This window comes from Drosophila serrata, unplaced genomic scaffold (genome assembly GCF_035046125.1).
Source record: "Drosophila serrata isolate PLE 108 unplaced genomic scaffold, ASM3504612v1 contig_276, whole genome shotgun sequence".
NCBI classification, from domain to species: Eukaryota; Metazoa; Arthropoda; class Insecta; order Diptera; family Drosophilidae; genus Drosophila; species Drosophila serrata.
Window position 1 is genome coordinate 5,255,388 of NW_028257174.1, and position 20,153 is coordinate 5,275,540.

A 20,153-nucleotide genomic window follows, 5' to 3' on the forward strand; every position below is an offset into this window, starting at 1 on the left:
GCTCCATTGGCCGTCTGACTGACTGGTCAAAGTGAAATGCCGCGTTGCTGAAACCAGTCTGCAGAATGCTGTTCACCTTCCCCGCCGCCAGAGCTGCGATCCCCGCCAGAGATCGGTTCGCAGGGTACTTGGTCAAGGCGAGCGAGCGAACGAGCGCTCCGCTCAGAGATCGGTGACATGTCACGCCTCCGGCTGATCACCGGCATCCCTCACAGAGCCGGCACTGATTTGTTTCTTGTGGCTTCTGGTGTTGATATGCAAAGCGAATCCCACTGATGGCTATTTAATTGGAGATGCGAGAATTATGGCAATGGGTTAACAATCATGTCTACTTAACTTGACTGTTGCCCAAAGGTTTCCGTAAGTATGAAGCCTTAGCATAGTGGTTCTTGATATTTATCAGCTTTTAAAACTATTTAAATAGTAAATCATTTTCCTCAATCGATATATAGAGCTGCTTGGTGTAACCTTCACCTACTTTCGGTTTCTTTGCAGGTCATTTGCATGCCCAACCTGACCATAAATCCAATCGGTTCCAATCCAATCGGATGGAGAGCAAAGTCAACGCTCCATGCTAAGAAACACTTTGGTCTTTAATCAGTCTGAGCAATAATTTTCCATTTTCTGCTCAATTTCTTCCTGAATACAATGAGAAGCTCCTCCGAGTATCTTGTAGAGCAGACTGCAAGGCATTCACCTCAAAAGCAAAACCAAAACTAATTATAAAATACAAAATTATAAACAACTATATCTATTAATGAATTTTAATGCCCCTACTATACTTGCAAGCATCTCTTTTCATCTTAGATTTGACAGCTCAGAAATACAGAAATAAATAAATATGAGGAAGAGCTGCAACATTTCCAGATTTATGTGGAGATTATCCTGCCTGTCGGCTGCATCCAATCACTCCACTGATTGGATTTTATGGCCTGGTCCTCTCTAACCTGATCTCTGAAGACATCAAGGAGCCTCCCTCTTAATACCTCTAAAAATGGCATGTAAAAACCATTAACCAATAATGTAGCGACGGGGATTCCATTCGTGGACTCCATTTGGGGACTCATAAAGGATGAATCTTACGAAGAAGGGTATGCTTTCTGCATCCTAAACATTCAGCGAAGTGTTTTTGGAAAACTTGGATACGGATTCCTAAGGTTTCTGGCCAAACAAAGGGTTACCTGTGCTCTTAATCATAAAGAGTATATTAAAGTCAATTTAATACAATTATTGGTACAAGGTTTCGGACTTTTTTCCCATAGAAAATTAATATTTATACCAGAAATAAATGCATTCAAACATTTCTAATGGAATTATAGTTCTTCTTAAATCAATTCCAAAATCAATTAAATCATATAAATGCAATTTATTATGCATTAATAGCTCTGAAACTAGACTAGAACAATTTATAAGCATTTACTTGAGAATAAACTATTACAAATGACATGACACGGCTGATGCAATGCACTTTGAATGGGTTTAGTGGCCCCAAACAATGTTCATTTTAATACCCAACGAATGAATCGAACTTCTAGGCGAGTTGCGTATAGGCCTCGGTCCCAGCTCCAGCTCCAGCTCCAAGCTGCAGCCACAAGCTCCAACTGTGGCCTGTGGTGGAGCCCGGTCTCAGTACGCTGCCAACGCTCGTCGAAAATGGTCTTCAGGCCGCGCAATACGAGCACGAGCACGAGCACGAGTCCGAGTCTGAGAGCGAGCCCGAGCCCGAAAACGATTCCATTTCCATTCCAAAACCCATTCCGATATCGCCGAGGTCCGGACCCAGTCGCGTGTTCGCGTTTTGCCTCGATTTAATTTCGAATTTCGTTTAACGTTTTTAGTTTATAAATTTTTTTACTGTGTGTGTGTGTGTGTAGAGTGTGCGAGTGTGTGTGAGGCCTCCGAGAGAGTTGTGAAAAAGCGCCTCGATTTGAATTTGAATTTGGATTTTCCAGCAGCGAGGAGCGAACGCCGAAAATTGAAAATGTAATTGAAAATGTTGTTGGACATTAAAACCGCGACAGGTTGTGTTGCTTAAAAACAGAAAATAGAAAAAATAGGAAAAAACAAGGCAAAACAAGATACATGAACAAAAAACAAAAGACTTAGGCAACGAACTTGTTGCGGAGGCGCAGGCTAGGGAGCTGGTTGAGCGGGCGAATCGTGATTGGTTTGGTCTGATCAAACGACCTTGACACACGGGGACAATGGGAAAATGGAAAATGGCATTGAGATAATGACCAGGAGAGAAATGATGAACAAAAAGAGTGATTAGGAAGAAAGGAAAGCCCGAAAAGAGAGCTATCTTTTAGATAGATTTTACTTTAAGGTTTTAAAATCAAGTAAAAAAGCAGATATTATCAGGGAACTCTTAATAATATTTATAATATATAAATAATATATTCTAGAAATCTATATTATATATATTTTTAACTTTCAAATACCTTAAAAAAATATGTAAAACAATTAACAGACAAATCATTCCCCTTAACTACCAAAACTAAAGACATGCCATGCTCCAAATTGTTACGTAAATAATAGTTTATAGTGTTTATTCACTTTAAAACCCATCAAAGTCTATACAAAACCCCACAAAAGAAATGTCGACAGGCCCAAGGAAGTGAGGCTAATGGAGTAACCTGGTGAATATTACCCACAAAACAACCGGAGCACTCGCTTTATAAAAACACCAAACTGACAGTGAAATAATAATGAAAACAACATAATTCCAGCGACACTTTTCACAATTATGACTGTCAGCCAGCCAAAAACGAAATTAAACAAAAAATTTAAGCCGAAAAAGAAGGAGGAAGAAAAAAAAGCTATTTGAAAAATTAAGCAGAGGCAAGCATGTAAAGTGTTTTAATATTTATTATTATTGCCGCTGTTGTTGTTGTTGTTGTTGTTATTATTATTGCTGTTGGTGGTGAAAGTGTCCATAAAAAATAACAACAAACTAAAAGGGAAACAGCGCCAAGTCAAGTCGAATCACTTGACAAACAAAACGAAAACCAAACCAAAGACGAGTCACAATAATAATAAAAAACAATAATTAAGCATCTGCCAAGGCAAGAAATCAATCGACTGGGTAAAAGTGCCAATAAACAAGTCAAACAGATTCAAATTTGAAAATATTCCAAAACCAAAACCAAAATCGAAACCCAACCCAAAGTCCAAGCCAAAGCCAAAGCCAAAAGCCAGTTGGCCAAGTTGCTCGCCCGACTTGGTTCAGTTTTTGGGTCTCTTTTGGTAGCTGCTGCTGCATTTACTGGCCAAAACAACATTCACTTGTCATATGCGGTTTGGCTCGCATAGAATCCACCGCTGGACCTGGACCTGGACCTGGCACCACCAGGAGCTGCTCACCCGTTCGACTGGCCAAGGCACAAAAAACCAGGAACAAGTTGCGAGTAAAAGTGCAGCTGATGCAGATGTAGATGATGATGATGATGATGAAGATGGAGTGCCACTTGGGGGCTTGAAGATCAGGCCGAAGATGAGATGAGGTGATGCCGAGCATCGTCTCTCATTTTGGGCCTGACTAATCGGTCGAGTTGGTAGTGAGAGCAGCCTCACCACGGGCGCTTTCTCAAAAAGCCGGAAATGCTATATGTTGGCTATGACAGGTTGTGTGTTGTTGGCAGATGACCTTCAGAGGGGGAGAGGAGAGAGAGAGAGAGACTCTGACCTAGTTGGGAGAGATTATGAATATATATATATATGTGTATATAGTTCTAGGTTTGATTGAACTATATCTAACACTATGCAGACATCTATAAACCAGGTTGTAGCTCTATATTAGAAGCGGGCTTAGCAAATATCTTAAAGATCAAGTCAAAGAAGAAGGGGTCTACAGCTTCCTCATCATTCCTAGCTTTGAATTCAGTTAAAATTTAGAAAAGGAAGAACCTATTATTTATATTTCAAAATATATGGATTAAATATATATTTTTCCTCATCGTTCTCATTCGAAGCTTACTCTCTGCATTGACACAGTTTCTTTCTTGTTCAACTTGACTTCCAAGAAACCATCTCCAACCATCTCCATCCATCTCCAACCATCTCCAACCATCCACACCTTCTCCCTCGTTGGACTCCACCCAGTTTAATGGCCAGTTAATCAAGTTGACCCTGCTCGGAGCGAGGCTAAGTGCTGCTCTTGATTAAGCCAAACTAATGAAGCGCCCGCCACTTGGTCCAAAAGACAATTGTCTTTTGTTTGTCTTTTTTTTTGTCTGCTTCTGCTTTTTGTTATTGTTTTTTTGTTGTTGATTGTGATTTGCAATGGTTACTGTAAATTGCCGCATGATTGCTGTACAATTTCAGGGTTAAAGTCATTCGAGCCAAGAGTCTGCAGACTGATCTTAAGGGAGTTTTCTCACGAATATATTTGATTTTTAGTGACAATTTATCTTAATTTAAGCAGGGTTTCCCTTCACATTCCATTGACCTTTAAGTTATTGTTTAAAAGAGTTTAACTTTGAAGTGATAGTTAGTTGAGTGATTTTTTATAAAGGGGTTTTAGGTGTTCGTTTATCTAGGCTTAGGTGGTATTTTTACTATTTCAAAAGCAATATTAGCTCTTGTTTTCTCGGGTAGATATCTGTCTTAGAATTCCAGCTGCTCATATACCAACTTTCATGATTATAACTATTGTAGAACTCGAGTTACTCTGTTTATAATTTCATAATCAAATCATATTAAGTGTATTTGTAGGTTTTAATTGAATAACTTTCGGCAGAAGCTGAGTTATTCCCAGACTAGTTTATTATAGGTCAAGATCTTGCTTATATCTAGATATTATAATTCCTTATAGAGCATTTTTTTATTAATGTTCATGTTGCTAGCTTGGGACTTGCCAGAAGTTTAATTATTATTTAACATTTCCTACATTTCCCACATCTCCCATTTCCATTTCCATTCCACCCCGGACTTCAGATCACGGCCTTTAGCTCCAACTCCGACTTCTGCCTGGCTTCCGCCTTTAATATGTTAGCAAAATGAAAAAGCCAAGTTAGCAGCAAAGATTGAGCTCTGGGAAAATTGTAAATTATGAAAATCAAAACCAGAGCAATCAATAGATGAACGATACTCCAGAAACAGGCCTCCTAATAACATTAATAATCGCTGGGAATTACTTAACACAGCCTTAATTGTTACCACACACTCGGGCCTGGTATTGGGGTACTTACTGCTCCACCGCTGTTGTTGTTGTTGTTGTTGTTGTGGTTACTTGTGCTCTGCGTTTGCGTTTAATGCGCTTCAGTGACGTCGTCATCACAGCCATCGTCATCATCATCATCATCGTCATCGTCATCGTCTTGGGTTTGAGTTTGTTATCGTATTGGAAATGCACTCGCCCAAGATTGACTCACATTTCGTGGGTCTGTGCTGCCGCAATGGCAACAAATTATTTGCCTTTTGATTATGAAATTTAAATGCAATGGATTTTGTCCCCCCCACTTTGTAAGGCTTAATGGTTGTATGCAAAGCGGAATTGCGTATACGACGTGTGGAGCGATGTATGGCATTACAGATTTGGTAGCTAAATATCTTTGGTTTAAATTATAAACCAAGTAAATCGAAATCATTGTAAGCAGATCTACTCAAGAAATCCTAAATAACTCACAGAACTTGGTTTCTAAGCTGACAAACCTCATGTAACTTGACTTCTACTTAAGTTAAAGCAATAAAACTTGGTATGTGATTAGCTGAGATTCCAAAATAGGGAATTACCTGAAAAGAAAAGAGCTCAGCTCACATATCTTGGATTCCCAGCTAGCCATAAGTACATATTCAGCTTCATTTGAACTTCTGGACTCACAACCATTCCGTCTCAAGTGCTAAAGTGAAGTATCATTGCCCCCTCATTAGTGTCACTCGAGTGCAGAGATCTCCAGCAGCAAACAGCATTCCAGTGGCAGCATTCCTACTCCAATGTCCAGTTGCCATTTCCAAAAACCCAATCCAATCCAGACTGCAGTTAGCCCCGATGGACACTGATCTCGTTTAGAATGCCCGGCACGTAGTAGTGGCCATTGGGCCAGTTCGGAGCTTAGTTCGGTTGGAGTGGCATAGCTTAACCATAACTAGCTTCTCCTCCCTGCTCCCTGCTCCCTGTTCCCTGCTTCGCACACGTTTCCAAGAGATTATCTAACAGTTCATTTCGCTAACGGCTCCGCTGCTGGACAAGACCAACCTCGTCGTCGTCGTCGTCACTGCTTTCTACAAGACTCCGGCACTCATTAAATTTATGATTTAACTACGGCAATTAAGTGAAAATTAAACGCTTCGATGGGTTCGATAGATGGTGTACAGCTCCTCCTCCTTTCGGGGCCCGCTAAGCTGTCACAAATTGGGCAAGATCTTCGCTGCAGGCTCCATTTTAATTACCACCGCAATTACCACTACCATTTTCCATTTCCATTTTCATTTTCATGGAGCTATTTTTTGTGTTTTAATTTCCATTGCATCATAGTCATCATCCTGGGCCTCCTCCTCCGTTGCGTAATCCTTGAATATCCTCCAAAATGATGGCAATTTTCAGCTCTTTCTGATTTTTTGAGTTACGTCTCGTTTTGCTGGCCAAATAGACTTGTACAATTTGTCCCATTTAACGCCGTCTTTCTTCGTCTCCGCTTTTGAAGCAAAATTTGTCATGCATTTCATTTGATTTCTTTCTCTCGTCGACTTTGACTCGGTTATTATTATTTCCATTTCCCCCTTCCTGGGCGGAAACCCATGCGTGTCTCTGGGATCTGGAGTTTTGGGGGAAATCCGCGCAGAGACCACAACTTGATTATTAACAGCCACCGAACTGGATGTGGTTAGTGGTTAATGAGTGGTTAATATGCCTCAATGGTTGCTGGGTCGGTGGGTCATTCATTCACGGGGGAAATACGAAAAAATAAAACGAAAGTGAGGAAAGATATTGAAAGCGAAAGGTGTCACTTGGGGAGGCTTGGGGATATTGCCCGGGATCCTAATTAACCTGTCCAAGGGGTAGCTATTTTCTAATAATTTCTTATCATTAAGGGTCCTTGTAATCATTGAGATATAGATGCATATGGTTTTAAAAGCTGTGATTCAGATTTAAGTAAAAGTTTACCTTAAAGTTAAGATTCTAGTTTAATTAACCCATTAAATATCCAACTTTTCTTCCTATTTGCTTTACCCCAGACTCCCATTTGATACCCAAGGATGCTCCGCGAGTGCCTGGCGCTGATAGCCCTCCTCCAGCTGGGGGGCTTGGCGCAGGCAGTGCCCACCATCCAGGGCGGTAATCCACGCCAGCAGCTGGACAAGAGCTTCTTTCAGCCGCCAGAGATTGAGCAGACAATCGATGAGGTGCAAAAGATACTGGCCAATGATCCAGCTCTACCCAGATTAACGAGGTGAGTAGGCACTCCTTAAAGGTATGAATCCCTTCCCTACTGACCCATATCCTCCTGTCCAGGGGCGAGATCGAGGAGCTGTACGAGAAGGTGACGCGTGAGGAGTACGAAAAGAGTCTGGAGGCGGGTGACATGAGCCGGGCGGATAGCATGCGAGCCCTGATGCTTGTCCTGCCCTTCAACACGGATAATAATACAGAGGAGAACCTCCAGGAGCTGTATACACGTCCCCCGGTGACACGCGTCATCGATGGCTACACTCCACCCGATCCCGTCAAGTTCCTAACCCCGGATCCCAATGCTTTGCCGAGGAGCACAGTGCCGGGTGGTAATCCCGCAGTGGCGGCCACTACATACAAGCCAGCCTACAGTCTGAATCTGGCAAATCCCCTCCAGCAGCAGCAGTTCAGGCCTATGCCGCTGGCCACCACCTATCATCCGCCAGCTCCACCGCCGGTGCTTTACCAGGACTTCAAACCTGTCACAGCAGCGGCGGCGGCAGCTCCTCCTCCTGCTGCTGCTCCTCCCCAGGCTGCCCGATTCAGCTCCCACTACAGTGCCAAGAATGCGCAGTTTCTGAGGAAGCCCAAGCCCTCCAGTGCCACCACAGTGACAGTGAAGCCAGTGGCGGACATCCTAGAGAGTCTGGGCATCGTTTCCGGCGGTGGAAGTGGAAGTGGCAAGAGCGATTCAGCCCACAAGCGTTATGCCCTGGATGACTACTATCCGGCGGAGAGTGCACCACAGCCATCGGTGGTGGCAGTGGCAGATCTGCGTGGCCTCCAAGGAGCTCGAATCCGGCCGGAGGCTTACTCCAACTTCAAGCCCCTGAACATAGGGGAGGAGCTGCGAGTGAAACCCGAAGTGGAGGGCTACCTGACACGCTTTGGTATTGTTAAGAAGGCACCCAAGGCTCTGAAGAAGGAGCCCCAGGCAGGTGCCAAGCCCACGGAGGAACCCACGGGTGCCCACACGGAACTATCCACGGCGACAGCTCGATTGCCACCACAGAGTAATGCAGAGCTGGCCAAGCTGCTGGAGAACCTGCAGGAACTAGAGCGGCTTCAATCGCAGCCCAAGCAGAAGCCGAGGAGCACGACTAGCACCACAACAAGTACCACCACCACGACGACAACAACTCCTGCTCCAGTGCAGCTAATCACACACGGAGAGCCCCTCCTCATCGAGGCCAAGAAGCCACGTCGAAGGATTGATCCCAACATAGACCTGAACTTTGCCAATGGAGGCAACCAGCAGGCCACGGCCACCAGCACCGATGAGCTGTCCAAGCTGCTGCAGAATCTCCAGGAGCTGGAGAAGCTCAAGATTAATCCAGAGAATGTGATCAAGGCAGCCGGTCCCAGTGCCCAGACCCTGGCCAGTAGGTTCTCCACGACCACAAGTACGACCACAACGACGACACCTTCACCTGCCCAGAGCGAGGCCCGTGAGCTGCAGCGCATCCTGAAGCAGCTGCAGCAATTGGAGCAGTCCAGGAGCACCACCTCGACCAGCACCACGGTTAGGCCTACAAAGAATTCTGGTCTGGGAGCAGCCCTGGGTCTGGGTCTGGGCTTGGGTCCAGGCAGTGGCTTGGGCCCCGCCGATCTTCTCCAGCTGCAGCGACTCCTTAGCGACGATCGTGAGCTGGAGAAGCTATACGAGCAGGCCAGGAACAGCAAAAAGAAGCAACAGCAGCCACCCAAGACGACCACAACCACGACGAGCACTAGTTCCAGTACAAGCACCACCACGACCACCACACCCAGGCCCACTCCCTCGGTGGATCATGCCCAGTTTGAGGCACTGATAACCCGCGTTCAGCAGCTGGAGCAACTGCAGCAACCCACCACGCCACCGAACTTCCTCAGCCGCAATGTGGCAGCCAACTCCAGGCCGGGTCAGAGCCAGAGCCTGCCCAGCAACGACTTTGCTCACCTCCAGGAGCTGTCCCCCACACAGACTCCCGGCTACAGCAACGGTTTGGGATCAGTGGAGATATCCACAGCGGCGTCCACCTCCAAGCAGAGACCTCTGAGCAGCTTCGAGAGGAGTAATGGACTCCACCACGATGAAGTGCAGCCGCAGGACTATGTGCAGTTGCAGAAGCTGCTCAGCAAGGTGCAGGAACTGGAGCGTGTTCAGCTCACCCATCCACAGACGCAGGCCCAATCCCAATTGGTCACCGCTGCCTCGGTGCGAAGTCCGAATGTAAAGAGCCTCAATGGTGCCCACATAGTCTACGCCCAGCCGGCCAAGGAGCAGGCTCTGCTGGACACCGAACCGGAGCTTAAGCTGGATCTGCCCGTCTACCAGAAGCCTTATACTACCACCACGACAGCCATACCGCCGCTGCAATCCTCCAGCGAGGAGCTGCGGGAGCTGGCCATGAGCCAACCTGCTCATCCTCAGCGTGGCGCAGCCTCAGAGCTGGACTTTGGCCAGTTCCAGCAGTTCTTTGGCAGCCTGGAGGATACGGGCGAGCGACAGAGCTACCAGCACATGCAGCCCATCTACAAGACGGTCCAGGTTCAGAGTCAGAGTCAGAGTCAGAGCCAGGCCACGCCACCGGCACCGCCACGTTTTGTGCCCGCCCGAAGAGCCACCAGTACCAGCACCACCACCAGCAAGCCCAGCACTGGAGGTCCCAGGAAGGCTGATCTTGCGGAGCTGCAGAAACTGCTCTACAACACACAGCAGTTGCAGAAGCTGGGAGTGGCTTTGCCCCACGAGCTATCCCAGCAGCTTGAGAGTCAGCTGCAGGCCACCTCCTCCTCCTCCTCCAGCAGCAGCAGCAGTAGCAGTACAACCACAACGACACCTGCTCCTGTCCAGGTGCACGATACCTCCTCACCGGCTGTCTTCTCGCTGACCACCAGCCGTCCGAGGATACGCATCCAGCAGCTGGAGACGGCCAGACCGAGCACGGAGAGCAGCGTGGAGCTGCCCGTCTTCAGTGCCACCAAGATCATTGAGGCGGCCATCAAGCGGGCGGCCAATAGGATAGGTGTGAGCACTGAGCTGGCTCCCAAGCTGGGCCTAGCCGTGGGCAGCGGCTTCCGCCGACGCAGCGATGAGGGTGATCCTGAGGAGGAACTTGATGCTGGTGAGTCTGATAGCAGGCTGGGTGAACTGGATGGTGACCTGATGGCGGAGTTTAGTGAGCTAAACTACCAGCTAGCCAAGCCGGAAGAAGAGTCCGGAGCAGAGTCCCGGACCAAGGACAAGAGGGAGGACTCCAAGAGTGAGCTCACTGAGCTGCAGCGTCTAATCAGTAACCTCCAGGAGCTGCAGCAGCTGAACGTGAGTCTGGATCAGGTGACCGTTAGCAGTACACCTAGTCCGAGTCCAAGTCAAGATGCTGCCTACCTCCAGTCCCTGCAGACTGGCCAGGATGAGACCTTGAAGTCGCGGCGGCAGAGTGCGGCCAATGATACCAGCAGTGAAGCTGGCAAGAAGGCGGAGGAGCAGCTGGACACGGCCTCCACAACCCAGGCACCGACCAGGATTAGTCTCAGTCTAGGCCTGGACAGCGACACCGATGGCGACACCAAGGGGGCGGCCGAAGAGCAGGAGTCGGAGTCCAGCAGCAGCAGCAGCAGCTCGACCACCACCACCACGGAGGAGTCACGGAATGGCTCCCTGGATGACCTGGCCGACTCCTTTGGCCCGGATCCTGTCAGCGAAGAGCCACCGCCGCCAAAGAAGAAGAACGGCTTCTACTTTCTGGCTGACTGGAACTCGTTCCTCGAGGTGGGCGACGGCGACGACCAGGTGGTGGTCCGTCTAAGTCCCAAGATTGGCGATCCGCGCCTCTTCCTGCCCTTCAAGATTCCCTCGTCGTAGGCCTTGGACTTGGGACACCAGGCGTAGCTGTATATATGATTCCCTCGCTTTTTTTTACTTCCTCCTATCCTATTCCTGATCCTTGTTATCGTCGCAATGTGTGTGTATTTATTGTAGTCACTGTCGTCCTTTCCCGTCCGCCTTCCTTCACCCTCCGGATAAGGGATCCGCAAATCCGGGGACCCGTAGTCGTAAGTCGGGCCTAGGCTGTAAGAGTCAATCACCGTGCAGGGGCCATGAGGAGCATGTGGCTTCCAGTGTGTCCTCAGCTATGTATATGGATTGTGTAACTGTAACTAGAAGCCTTGAAATAAAAAGATTTATCGTATATTTGTAGTTAAAGGACATAAGGTGTTGTCATTAACGGTGGGAGAATGGGATAGATATTCATATTTAAGGATGCACAAGTTTAATATAATTCAATAATAATATAATGCGATAACAAAATTCATTCCTAAAGCCTACAAAAAAACAACAAATTAACACATAAACAAGGATCTCTTCCAGTAACTTCACTTCAAGGGGAACCCCTTAAAAGATTCTCCAAATTATGAACACTTTAACCAAGGTTCCAGCAAACCTACAACTACAAGTTCGTAGAAAATAACTCGTCTGGCCTGGACCACCGCCAGGTAATACACGGCGCCAGGAGCACGCTTGAGCGGCACCCGCATTCCGAGCAACTGCAGCACCTCTGCACCACCGATCTCTGAAGGAACAGTGAACTTCGCAAAAGGCACAAAACCCTGAACACCGCGATAGATCAGCACGCGGATGGTGCAGCAGCCCTCGACGTAGGCCAGGAGAGTCTCATCCCGCACCCTTAAGGTGGTCAAGTGACGGGCTCCACGCTCTGCTGCCAGTGATTGAAAGATGGAGCCATTCGCATGATGCACCTGAATGTGGGCAGCTGGCGCTGTAGAGGGTGTTGTGGGAGGCGGGGCACCAGCAGGTGTCAGTAGCGTTAAGCGGGCGTAAAGGAGCCTGGGTCGGTGGGCAGGTCCCACATAGAGGCGAAGGGTTTGAAGTGACCGCCAGTCGAGGTTAGGCGGTGGCAGGAACTGCTCCTCTCTATCCGAAGCGGCCTCCTCCTCCTCCTCCTGCTCCTCCAACTGATGAAGTTCTTGCTGCAGTCCACGCAATCTCTCAATCACCGCATGCAGCCTCTCATCTTCGCCAGCGCCATTACTGCTGCCATCATTGGCCAATGACAGAACATCCAGCAAAGCCTGCTCTAGCCGCAGCTCCTGTTCACCTGTCTTATTTACCTGTGAAAGGCCTTTCAGCTCCTGGAGTACGGGCCAAATGAGCTGGGCACTGCGAGCGGCCAGGACCCGAGCCGGAGTGTCCGGCAGCGGCAGAGTGTCAATGTCCAGGCGCCGTCGCAAACCACGCAACTGCTGCAGCAGCTGAAGAAAGTCCTCAACCAGATGCTCATCGAAAAGATCGCTTTCGGGAATGCTCAGCTGGGTGATGTTCACCTCCGCCTGCAGCCGAAACACCAGTGTGTCCAGCAGGCGGCTGCGCATCCTGGCCAGCTCGGCGGGTTCTAGTTCCTGTCTCTGCTTTTGCTCCTGCCAATCCTTGCCCAGCTGGGACTCGATGGTGGGTCGCTTAAGGTACCTGATGGCCTCCTGGTAGACGGGATGTGGCGGCAATGGCCTTTGGCTATGCAGCTGCTCTTGGAGAGCTCTCAGCCTGGCCAGGGGTACATCCATTGCCTCCATGGCCTGTCGTTCTTTGGTCATTTGCCAACCGACAAGAGTGGCCTTCACTCCGCTACAATTCCAGCTGGCCTCATGCTCATCCTCCTGCATCTCATAGCTGGTCATGAAGGCGAACTCCGGAATGGCACTTGTGTTGCCCACCATCAGGGCAGTCACCTCATCGACGGGACCGCTCTGGAAGGCGCCGGATCGCTCGAATCCAGTGCCATTCCAGCGATGAATGCGCGTCCAGCAGCCACGTTCGTTTATCAGCAGGTAAGTGAAGCTTCCTGGAGCCTCCACTGCAAACACTCGACGCACATCGGCCTGATCCTCTGCCTGCTGCATTGAGAAACTATGACGCAGCTTCTGCACCTGATAGGGCAGCAGAATTCTCGACAGACGCTCGCACAGATCCCGGTAGCTCTCCTTGGCAGTCTGTCGACGTGGTCGCTGCTCATCGGCTGGCTGTTTCACGAGAAGCTTCTTCACCCGCCAATTGCCGGTGATCTCCTGCTGTGGTCTGCCCCTGGCCCAAAGGCTGCGCTCGTACCAATCCCTGAAATCGAATCCATTCACCGGCTGATCCGTTTGCAAAAAGGGTGCTTCGAGGCGGGTGAAGTAAAGGGGTGACTCCAGGCGCACAGGTTCCGCCGTCAGGGTGGCCACATCGCTCAGGTTAAGACCACTCACCGGTGACGTGATGTCCAAGGGACCGATAACATCAATAGAACCAAGGAATAGGGGTGTCTCTACATGTTGCTCTCTGCTGGGGGGATTTGTCTGCAGGAATGAGCATCAAAGTTGAAGAGATGGAGACTGGTTGTTTATGGAGCACTCACCATTAGCGTATTGGCATACTCCGCTGAGAGATTGCGACCGTTGACGCTGCCTCCCACTAGCATCTGTCCATCGAGGAGGAACTCCTCGGCTGTCAAGTTCCCTGCCAGATGCTGCTCCGTGTGCCGGGTAACGATACGTGACAGATCCACTTGGTTGAGCTGCTCCACCGTCAGCGAGTTGCCGTCCAGGGATCCCTGGGCAAAGGTGACTGGAAAGGACAAAACAAATCTGATTAACGTTTCTCTCGGGGATTCCCTTACTCACTGTTGGGGCTCTGAAAGTCACGATCCACACGAATGGTGTCCCTAAGCCACTGGCTCACATTACAGCCGTTGAGGAGCTCTCCGGCGAGCACCAGGCGCTCTGCCTGGAGGTGATCCATACGAGTGGCAACTTCAAAAAGGACAGGCGTCTGTATGGACACCTCTTCCTCCTCCGAGTCTGTGAAGATGAGCTGCCGCAGCAACTGGTCCAAATCCAAGTCATTCAAGCTGCTTATATAAGCGCCGTCTTTGATGCGAACACGTCCTGTAAAGGTCTTGTGGTCCTGCAACTGGATACCAAGCTGTTGTTGCTTGAAGATTAGCTGATCGAAGGTCCGCTGAAGCGGTTCACCACTGCGATTGTTACCCAGGTGACCCTGCACTGTGAGCTTCTCCAGCTGCTTGGCCGGCACTGAAACCTCACCGCGCTGCACGAAGTCCTGGTGGTCGGGATCCCAGCGCAGCAGCTTCTCCAGTTGCCGTAGAGCCTCGCCATTTCCATTGAGTGAGCCCTGCAGTCGAAGGTCCTCAACAAAGAGACGTCCCTGAAGCTGGACATTGCCCGAGAGATTTTGTCCATTGACTTTGTTAGCCAGCCGCTCGAAGGGAATCCCATTGAGAGCCGCCAGCTGGAGATGCTCCGCATGAATGGGAGCCAGAAAGCTCTTGGTGCCCTCGATGATGTGCTCCTGTGATTCTCCCTCCTTGGGTCGCAGCACAATGTCGTCCAGCAGTTCGGGAAGCAAACGCTCATTGAAGCTGCCAAGGATGTGCAGGTTACCCTCAATAAGCGGCGGCTCCTTGAGGATCCAGCGTGTCCTGAGCTCATTGGGTCTATTCAGCCACACCACCTGGCGCTGCAGTTCGTTCATATCCCTTCCGTTGAGGTTCTCGGCCACATGGATTGAGTCACTCACATCGATGCGCTCCACCTGCAATCGTCCCTGGAGGATGAGCAGCGGCAACTCGTCCAGCTGCTGCAGGAAATCGAGCAGAAAGTCTGCTTTTATCGCCTGTAAGTGATCCGCCTGCACGCCCTGCGGTAGAATCAGCTCCTGCACGTGTACCTCACCCGACCAGGTGCGAGGCTTCGCTTTCAAAACATCTTCCAGGCTCTGGCCGTTAAGGAGACCACTGCCAGTCACATCGTGGTTCACCTGAGACCGCTCTGCCACCAGTCGCTGGAAGTTGGCCTTGTTTAGGTGCAGTGCCTCGTGGAGCAGCTGGTAGCCGCTGGCCAGTGGCACCTGATTCAGGCTGTGGTTCACTTGCAGACCCTCGAACTCAGGCGGGGAGGAGTCCACAAAACGAAGGCGTGTGTGGGGTGAACTCAAAGGAGCTGGCCCATCTAGACGTAGGCTGTCGGCCAGTAGCTCCTCCAGGCGTACGCCATCGTAGGCGAAACCCTTGGCCAGCTCCAACTGGTGGAAGTAAACGTACCCGCCGAGTTGCGTCAAATTCCGCAACGTTTGTGGCGTGTGCTTGGTAACAAAGTCATCTAGGGGTATTCCACTAAGCGCATTATCCGTTACATGGGCATCCACGGGCAGGAGCAACTGATCCACCCGCTTGGCGCCAGTTACCAGCACTTCCTGCCCAGGATCTGCCGATCTCTGGACAAGATCACCCAGCAGAGAGTCGAAGGTATCGTTGTCCAGCTTGCCAGAGAGTCGAACTGATCCTCGGACTAGAATCTGATCAAAGTGACAGTCGGCGTTTATAAGACGTGATTCCAGCAGAGTGGGATTCAAAGGCGCCTCATCGAACTGACGGCCCTGGGCACTGCCATTTAGCTGGAAAGAGAATGAACAAAGAAATCAAATTAACATGTAAATAATATATAAAAAGAACTAAGCATATTGAAAACTTTACCTCCAATTGCTCAGACACCTCCAAATGGGAGAAGGTGACCCATCCTGGCCAGTCCTGGGCATCATTTAATGTGATTGCATCCAGGGGGTTCATCCCGTTGATGGTACCCGAAGTATCAATGGCATTCACAGCTAGCAAAGATCATTAAAGCAGTGTTGATATAATTGAAACTATAGATAATCACCCCGCAGACTACTCACAGAGGGTGTTGCTAAACTCCTTGGGCGCCTGGACAACGCTAGTCTCGTTGCCCTGCGACCAAAGAAAGTCCCCTGGGAAGCTCAGCTCATTCAGGGAGTTCAGATGCAGTGAATCCTCAAAGATTACAGGCTGTGGAAAGCGAAATAGAAGATATAAGCTGGATAATATTAGCCATAGACAGGGACTTACTCCATCCACAGTCAGCTGAGGCAGTTTCAGGGGACGATGGCGCCATACTAGGTCCTCAAGTAGAACGCTCCAACTCATTCCATTAATGAACGAGCATTCCAAGTCGCCAGCTAACTTCAAGGTCTCATGGGACTCGGCTCCCTCGACTGGGTCAAACTTCTCCTCTGGCGCCTCCATAAGTTCCAAGTGCTGGACATTCAGGGTACCCAATGGCAGCTCCAGCGAAGAGTTTTGTATGTAGAAAGGCACTTGGTTAAGCTGCTCCACAATGAGTTCCCCAGCCTTAATGACATCCACCTCAAGTTTCTCGTAGTGAAAGTTGAACAGAGCATCCGGCTGGCGCTTTGCTCGTTTGGGACTCGACTGCGACAGCTGCTCATCCAAGAGGCGAATCTGCTCGAGAAGCTCCAGTAGATCTAGTGCAGCATCTGCGCCCGTCCAGCGGATGTCGTTGATGAAGAGCTCCTCAATGCCTCCACCTTCGCTGACCACCAAAGGGGTGGACACCTCTTCGTAGTGCTGCTCCTGCTCCTCCTCCTCACTCAACAGCTTCTCGGCCAGCTGAATGAGCTCATCCTGCTCGTGTACCCAATCCAGCATGAATTGGTGAATCTCCTGTAGGTCCTGCGACTCCGAATTCCTTGCCAGCAGCTGCGTCTCCAAGCGGAAGAGGCCCGAAGGCGCCTGCTTGCGCGGCACCAACACCAGCGGCGGTTGATCCAACTGGCGGAGCAAAGCAGCGCCCGCAATGCCTCCATCCCGCTCCTGATCCATCAGGCAGCTGGCACCGTAGGTTCCACCACTACAAGGCGGCGGCAGACCCGCCTCGAAGGCCTCTCCAGTCCACACAAGCACCTCCAGGACAAGCAACGAATGCGGGTCGAACTCAACACGATGCTGGACGAGCAGCAGCAGATCATCGCGGTAGCTGCGCACTGGAACGGGCAGGAATTGCTCCACAAAGCCGAAATTCTGGCCGAGAATGGTGCGTGGCACTAGCTGACCCTGAACGTAGACCAGGATCTGTGGCCGGTTACCGCCCAGGGCCAGGTAGCTGCGTCCGCCCATGTGGAAGGCTGTGATGCCGATGACATTCGGTGCCACCACACGCTGGCGTAGCTGCAACTGCTCCCCCTTGGGGCTGCAAACATAGATGAAGGCCTCGTCAAACTGTCCTACAACCAGGAGCACCTCTCGCCCGGCATCGAGCACAGCCAGGTCAGAGATTTCCTCTGCCAGCTGCAATCGCTGGGCTATCCAGAACTCTTCTGCCTCCAGGTTGTAGGCATAGATGCTAAGCGTCCGATTGGCCATCAGGGCAAGGAAGTTGCTTCCCTCCATGCTAAAGGCGCATATCTTGGTCACAGTCCCACCGCCAGTGCCCAGTGGCCAGTCCCAGAAGGCAGCGAGTCCCGCTAGCTCTGGTTCTAAGCGCAGCCAGCGGAGCTGCTGATCCGATGAGGCCATCACGAGGAGTCCCTCCTGGACGTGTCGCTTGCTGTTCCAGCGATCCAGGGCCAGCAGAGCAGATACCGGAGAGGTAAGGGCATAAATCTGGAGGGGATTAAACTCACTGCTTAGCACTAGAAGCGTTTCCGGCTGTTGTCCCACCAAAAAGGCACTGCCATTGGCCTGCAAAGTGAACCAGTGATCCACCTCTGCGGGCAGGCTTGCGTCCAGCAGCTCCTCGATGCGGCCGAGGACGAGCATGTCGCGCGTCCGTCGCTTGGATAGTTCCAGGCGCTGTAGCTGCTCCAGATCGATGCCTGGCACTGCGTTGGCCTCCACAACATTGGGCTCGAGTTTCTCCTTAGTGGCCGCAGCGGCTGCACCCAGCATCTCCTGACGGGCGCTACCCACTTTGGCGGGCTCTTTGCTGCTGCTGCTGCTAATCTCCTTAAGATGTGCCTCCAGCTGTGCAACCTCCGGTGCCTGTCCCTGCTGGGCCACAGCCAGCTGAATCTCCTGGCGTAGGGCGGCAGCACTGTTCAGTGAGGCTGTGTCCACAACTACCTTGGCGGCCGGTCCTGGGAGGGGCTTCCCGCCATGCTGCGTCCACTCCGGAGCCACCACGGGACCATGACCATCGGGCTGTAAAAGGGAGCTCTGCGATAACCAAGCCGGAGTGGCCACAAAATGCAGTTCCTTCCTACCTGCGCACCGTCATTGTCTTCGAGAGCTTTTACCAGTTCACTACGCAGCTTGGCCACCTCTGCCGCTTTCTGGGAGACAGTGGCAGCAGGCGGTGCGGCGGACAAGGCCCCAAATAGGACTGGCCACAGCACCAGGTGCAGAATTAACATAATTCACAATTAATTAACAATAAATTTAACAAAGGAGTAACACACGTGTGCAAATACAAAAACAACTTTTAAATTTACCGTTTTAACGCCTTGTTTAGGGCAAGCGTTGTTCAACACTATTCGGCACTTTGTTAACGGATTTTTACTTCCTACATGGGAATGTAAAATTTAAGTCTAATTTCGGTGTGACCAGGTGCCGTGGATGCGGAAATCCCCATCCCTTGTGCTGAGTCTGTAGGATTATAAAAGGAGAACCGCACAGCCACACGCCAAAAGCAACATTTTGAAAATGGTCGCGTCGCGGATTTTCGTGCTAAACACTAATCTAACGCAATTCGGAAGACGCGCGACTTAGTTTTTATTAAAGCGCGAGTGATTAATTAGTGGTCGGTGCTAACAAATATATAATAATACACGCAAAAGCCAAAGAACGAAAGCAAAAGGTTGCAGCTACTGAAGAAAAGAAAACGAAAAGAGCGAGCGAGCAAGTGAGTCCCATAGGATAACGGTACTTGCCACTTCCCGGCATTTACTTAAATAATTGTTGTTTTTTCGAGTGCTGTGTTTGTGCCAGGGTGCGTTATTATTTTTGTTATTGTGCGGCCATTCGTTTTATTTTTGGGCGTGTGCCAAAATCTGCCAAGTTTTGCGGCGAAAGGAACAAAAAGGAGTTGTGCAGGAAGAAGAGAGAGAGCGCGCGGAAGAGCAACGAAGAGAGTGAGTCTGAGCCTGTTTTGGGCGGTGTAATGCACTTTTCGTGTTTACCGTTGTGTTGCAAAATACGCTGCTTGCCCTTCTTGATTTTGCCTTTGCTGCTTATTTTGGTCATATGCCATTATCATGCTCTTATTGGTGTTATCTCTGCAGCTCCCGTTTATTATTGTGCCTGCCTCTTATTTTCTGTCCCCTTTCGATGTCAATGTGTGTGTGAAAAATCAATAAAATTCCCGTGTGCGTGGTGCGTGCGTGTGTGCGTTGGTGTGCGTGCAGCAGCCGGCTCTCTCTCTCGCGCTTCCAAAACTAACTGTTTCTGCAAGCAGAATGACAGCCGGGATTAATTGTTGTTGCTGTTGAAAGGAAGGAATAAAAACTTCAAAATTGCGTGAGAGAAAGAGTGTGGGTGGGTGCGGTGGGTGAGGGGGGAGCTAGATAATCTCGCGTGTTTAATTAGTTTAAAACGCGCTAATGAAACTCCGTCATCTCGCTTGTTTTTGTTTGTGTGTGGGTTTTTTTTTAGTTTTTTGGCATTGCAACCACCAGAAACCACCACTAGGTACGCGAAAAACAACAACAGCTAAGGAAGAGGAGGAGGCAGCGGAAAGGCAGAGAACCTTTAACGGGATAGAAAAGCCATAAAACAGCGATGAAAACAAACAACAATCAAGTAAGAGATGAGTGAGTGATGCTGCGACCGAGTGCCAGAAAGGGAGGGGTATATCATATGTTTATTCTTATTGCATAACTTGAACTTCTTGTTGTTGTCGTTGCTTTTGCTGGTATATTAACCCTTTAAGCGCTTTTGTTTTGCTTTCTTGCTTC

The 20,153-nt window shown here is 49.7% G+C and overlaps 3 protein-coding genes across 4 annotated transcripts in view; 2 read left to right on the top strand and 1 right to left on the bottom strand.

The window, feature by feature from the left end:
• Window positions 1-1,509: 1,509 nt before the first annotated feature.
• LOC110179529 (uncharacterized) lies at window positions 1,510-11,582 on the top strand. Its single transcript, XM_020947109.2, has 3 exons — window positions 1,510-1,983; window positions 7,177-7,391; window positions 7,454-11,582. Exons 2-3 carry the CDS (start codon window positions 7,198-7,200, stop codon window positions 11,235-11,237), a joined length of 3,978 nt encoding a protein of 1,325 aa, XP_020802768.2. The 5' UTR covers window positions 1,510-1,983; window positions 7,177-7,197; the 3' UTR covers window positions 11,238-11,582.
• A 47-nt stretch (window positions 11,583-11,629) lies between these two features.
• fs(1)N (female sterile (1) Nasrat) lies at window positions 11,630-18,694 on the bottom strand. Its single transcript, XM_020947094.2, has 7 exons — window positions 18,465-18,694; window positions 16,312-18,402; window positions 16,122-16,251; window positions 15,922-16,052; window positions 14,051-15,842; window positions 13,786-13,994; window positions 11,630-13,726 (listed from the first exon to the last, which is right to left on the bottom strand). The coding sequence occupies exons 1-7, from the start codon at window positions 18,612-18,614 to the stop codon at window positions 11,786-11,788; spliced, it is 6,444 nt and encodes a 2,147-aa protein (XP_020802753.2). The 5' UTR covers window positions 18,615-18,694; the 3' UTR covers window positions 11,630-11,785.
• A 148-nt stretch (window positions 18,695-18,842) lies between these two features.
• Window positions 18,843-20,153, top strand: part of DAAM (disheveled-associated activator of morphogenesis-like protein) — a 52,071-nt gene continuing 50,760 nt past the window's right edge. Inside the window, exon 1 of one of the 2 annotated variants that reach the window (XM_086835707.1) lies at window positions 18,843-19,102. The gene's annotated coding sequence lies outside the window, so the exon portion shown is untranslated. Of the gene's footprint in view, window positions 19,332-20,153 lie in introns of both variants that reach the window. The other variant, XM_086835709.1, reaches the window with a different exon arrangement.

Coding starts and splice junctions, on each gene's coding strand:
- LOC110179529 (XM_020947109.2), top strand. CDS start 7,198: ATGCTCCGCGAGTGCCTGGCGCTGATAGCCCTCCTCCAGCTGGGGGGC. Junction 7,392..7,453: donor GCTCTACCCAGATTAACGAG/GTGAGTAGGCAC, acceptor CCTCCTGTCCAG/GGGCGAGATCGAGGAGCTGT.